The sequence below is a fragment of the Limulus polyphemus genome, unplaced genomic scaffold (assembly GCF_000517525.1).
Source record: "Limulus polyphemus unplaced genomic scaffold, Limulus_polyphemus-2.1.2 Scaffold986, whole genome shotgun sequence".
NCBI lineage: Eukaryota > Metazoa > Arthropoda > Merostomata > Xiphosura > Limulidae > Limulus > Limulus polyphemus.
The window spans coordinates 115,031-119,381 of NW_013666596.1; the positions used below are offsets into that span (position 1 = coordinate 115,031).

At 36.1% G+C, this 4,351-nt stretch overlaps 1 protein-coding gene across 1 annotated transcript in view; it reads right to left on the reverse strand.

The window, feature by feature from the left end:
• Positions 1 to 4,351, reverse strand: part of LOC106461560 (neuropilin and tolloid-like protein 2) — a 48,534-nt gene that overhangs the window by 37,751 nt on the left and 6,432 nt on the right. The window contains exon 3 of the mRNA XM_022388551.1: positions 1,670 to 1,924. Within this exon, the coding sequence (XP_022244259.1) occupies positions 1,670 to 1,924 (255 nt within the window). The remainder of the gene's footprint in view (positions 1 to 1,669; positions 1,925 to 4,351) is intronic.

A 4,351-nucleotide genomic window follows, 5' to 3' on the forward strand; every position in this document is an offset into this window, starting at 1 on the left:
TAGCACTGATAAGAATTTTACAGCAAATATTCATTCATTAGTTAGCCAGGCCGCGTTTTTTGTTAAACTTGGGGCATGATGGTGGACAAAACAAAATACGCGGCCTAGCTGAAAAATTCTTGTTATTGTTTTAAGCGTAGCTACCAGTTTGGCCTCCAATTTTGATTTCATTCCTGTAAGTCACATACTCAATCCTTTTTTCGCCGCACCTTATTTTTTACACCTAAGGTGTTTTTGATTAGATATCATGATTTTTTGTCAATACACACCAATAAACCACAGCAAGTAAGAAAGTGACACTCGACAGTAACCAACATTAGCTTTAGGATCGCAACCTTATTATTCGGAACAAACCTATACTTTACAGGACCAACCAGAGTCTCTAAAATATATGATGGTAGTTTTCCTTTCTAAGACGGTGTTAATAGCTTCCTTTATAGTAACGCCACGGAAGTCAGATTAACACTTTCTTGTTATCACCGCCATGCAATAGGTTCAGCCATATTAAGCATTATTATTTATGCTAATTGCTTAAGCTGATATCATGTGACGCTAAACACTCTTTAATTAGGATAATTTCATAAAATTTAGAAAATTTATGCTGAAAGTTGGCTATCAATAATCAATAATAACCGTCCACCCGTATGATTCTTTTGAAAACGTGAGCTAGAAACTGCTAATCTAGTTTGCTTGGCCTTACCAATCTACAAGTTCTTTCACCTTATAGTTTTGCTCCTCGAAATAAGCCGTCTTTAATACGAATGATAAAAAAATAAAAACTGCCCATTTTTACTCTTAGGTGAAGCTTTAGTAAAAATGTTAGACCGATAGCTCACGTGATTTTTTTGAGCGGTAATTTGCACATGTGATTTATATTTACACCAAATGAGATTTCTAATTGTAGTTTGAAATAAAGTATCTGTGTACCAAATTTGAAAAAAATCCATAAAAGTTAAGTATGTTTTTCTATCAAATAAAGTTTCCGTAATTTTGGTGCAAAGAAATAAAAAATTGGAAGAAACTCAATCAAAATTGGAGATGCTATATCTCAGGTATTCCTTAATGGATTGCCTTGAAATTTGGTATGCTTAGTAAGATTCCAGTAGAGATTAAAAATATGTGATAACATGGATAACCACATTCCGAGATTACAGAAGGTAGAAAATGCTAAACTATCACTTCTCTTAATAACACAGTGTGTCCTGCAGCAGGTTGTTTTGGCCGCATGACACAGTGTGGCTTGATTTTCTTTATTTAAAATAGACTAAAAAGTTGAAATTAGCCTTTGAGATCTTTACTCTTATGGTGACGTCACACGTCTGACAAATATTGGCAGGGCTACGGCACTATAAAATTTAACACTACACCACTGTCTCTAATAAAATACATTTTATTTATCACTAAAAGTAAAACGTTACAATTAAAGACAGCTTTGATCACAAGTAACGTTAACGTAATATGGGCCTACTTTTCATCTAATAGTATGATGTAGTGTTCAAAGCTAATTCATAGTGAAATATTTTCACACGCTGTTAGTAAGCTCAAAAGTGAGAAAAGTTTGGTAATAAGGATTTATTATGTCATCCATAAGAGGTAGTTCTGTAACAATGGAGTTCTTGCTTGCAGTTATTTTAATAGGTAGTTTAATTTCACCTAATTAAAAACTTACTTTTAATTGAAACAAATCGGTAAACAGCTCTAAAGCCCAAATATTCTATACTATCGTCAGATGAAAACTTCAGCCACAGACGATGGTCTTTTGAGCGAAGCAATGGCGGGAAGCTGGAGCCGCAGTAACGTCCAAGCAAATCGGAATATCCATGGGGACCGTTTCTTATTTCCAAATAGTCGTATTCACAGTTGTTGGCTTCCTCTAAATGGAAGTTGTCTCGAAAATCGAGTTCTATACGATAACCGTATGGTGCTAATGAAAACAAAACGCAAATACCGTGTTTTATGAGCAGAAACATTGTAGCTACAAGTACGCGTGTGTGATAGTTAAAAATATCATTGGATTTAAGAACATGTATTTTTGAATAATTTTTAATAATTCTTTATTAATTTTGGGAGAGAGAGAGAAAAAAAATGCTTCGATGTAATGTGTTAAAAAATAACAAATCTGTTTAGAGAGTAAACAGGATACCAAACAAAGGTAAAATGTTGACGATATAATACTACAAGACATACCTCTTATTTAAAATAATTTGTGTTATAAGTCAGCTTTAGTAATAGTAACTACATGCACAAGCACATTTAATACAAACTACTATACTGCTCTAAACTATGGTTATATTCTTGAACAATAAGGATATAACTACAACTGGACATATAATAAGAACAATGGCACATTAGTGAAAAGAGCTATGCGTTTTATTTCAAAGAATTCGGGAGTTATAAGTTAGGTCTACAGTATGTCAACTCAGCTTGCGTGACTAAGAATTTTTCTGTAGCTTCTTTTGACGAAGACAATGATCTTCTAAGAATGGATTTTACATAATTTATACAGTATTTAAAGAAACTATACAAGTAACTATATACTCTTATGAGCAATATTTATTTTAGCAAAAGTTCATCCTTAGGCCTAAATCAGGAAGTATACAAATACAAGTTGTGTAGACGTATCACATAACAAATGAGCCAAATATCCGACTTCAAGTAACGTAGGGGCGTTAATACACTCAAGCAGAACAATCTGGACGGTTGTGTCCACCTTCCAGTAGAAAATTTCCCAGAAAAGATTAAAAACCAATGTTTTATCTTATCTTTTCAATGTTTTGATTTAAATGTTTGCTAATGGGAGCTACTAACGAGGATGATGTACTTATCGAGAAAATTCATGAAGAAACAAGGGTACATTATAAATACGAGTAGTAAATGATGAATGTTATTGAGCATTCAATGAGTTCAGTTTTGTTCGTTTGTTTTGAATTTCGTACAAAGCTACACGAGGGCTATCTGCGCTAGCCATCCCTAATTTAGCAGTGTAAGACTTGAGGAAAGGCAGCTAGTTATCACCACCCACAGCCAACTCTTGGGCTACTCTTTTACCAACGAATAGTGGAATTCACCATCACATTATAACGCCCCCACGGCTGAAAGGGCAAGCATGTTTTGTTTGGTAGGACGGGGATTCGAACCCGCGACCCTCAGAATGCGAGTCAAGCGCCTTAACCACCTGGCCAGTGTTAGATAGTGAGATTTATTATATCTATTCCGCTATTCGAATACTCGAAGAATTACGCGTTTATTTATCGATCAAAGCTAAGAAAGTTATGCGTAGGTACCATTAGCGAGAAATTTTTGTTGAAACGTAGTTTGCGCACTTAGGCCTACAACTACGAGTGAAAGTATTAGGTCGTCAAGAAATTAATGTCGCTGTTTGTAACACTTTCATTAACCACCCCCAAAAAACGTACATCACGTATAACAGTTAAACGAACCACCTAAACGTCACGTTAGTGTAGCCTATATAACGTGTAAAGTTTAGTATACTCTCATCCCTAAAAGTGATGGCACACGACGAGACACATAATGCTGTTTGAATACAAAAAGGGAAACAACGCCTCTGTAGCCACAAAGAATATCAAAGAAGTTTATGGAAATATTTTGAACGCTCGTAAGTGTCAATGATGGTTCAGCAAATTTCGTTCACGTGACTTTAGCCTTAAAAACTGTGATGGTAGGGGCCGACATGTTGGAATTGATACTGATGCTCTGAAGAGTCTTGATGAGTCTAACCCAAGGCGAAACATATTCGTGAAATGGCCCTGAAATTGCATGTCTCTCACGAAACAATATGTAAACATCTAAGGAATGTAGGAAAACTCCATAAAGATGGTGTTTGGGTGCCTCACGAACTCTCCGATGATCATTGTTTCCAACGTGTGAACGTTGCTTCGTTTCTTCTGGCGCGTAATGCGAGTGAACCATTTTTGGACAGAATTGTCACCGGTGATGAAAAATGGATTCTCTATGCGAATATTAAACGCCAAAAACAATGGTTCAGTCCTAGACAAAAACACTTCCGACCCCAAAACCTTAACTCCATCCGCAGAAAGTGATGCTTTGCATTTGGTGGGACATCAAAGGAGTAATTCATTTCTATAGTCAGCAAGTCAACAACTGGAACGTTTAAATCAAGCCCTTCATCAGAAACGCCCTTCACTCATCGATCGGAAAGGTGTTCTTCTCCATGACAATGCACGTCTACATGTGGCATGTTTGACGCAACATAAGATTATGGAGTTGGGTTGGGAAGTTCTCCCCCACCCACCATATTTTCCAGATATGGCACCACCAGATCACCATCTTTTTCATTAGCTGCAACATCATTTTAATGGGAAAACGTATG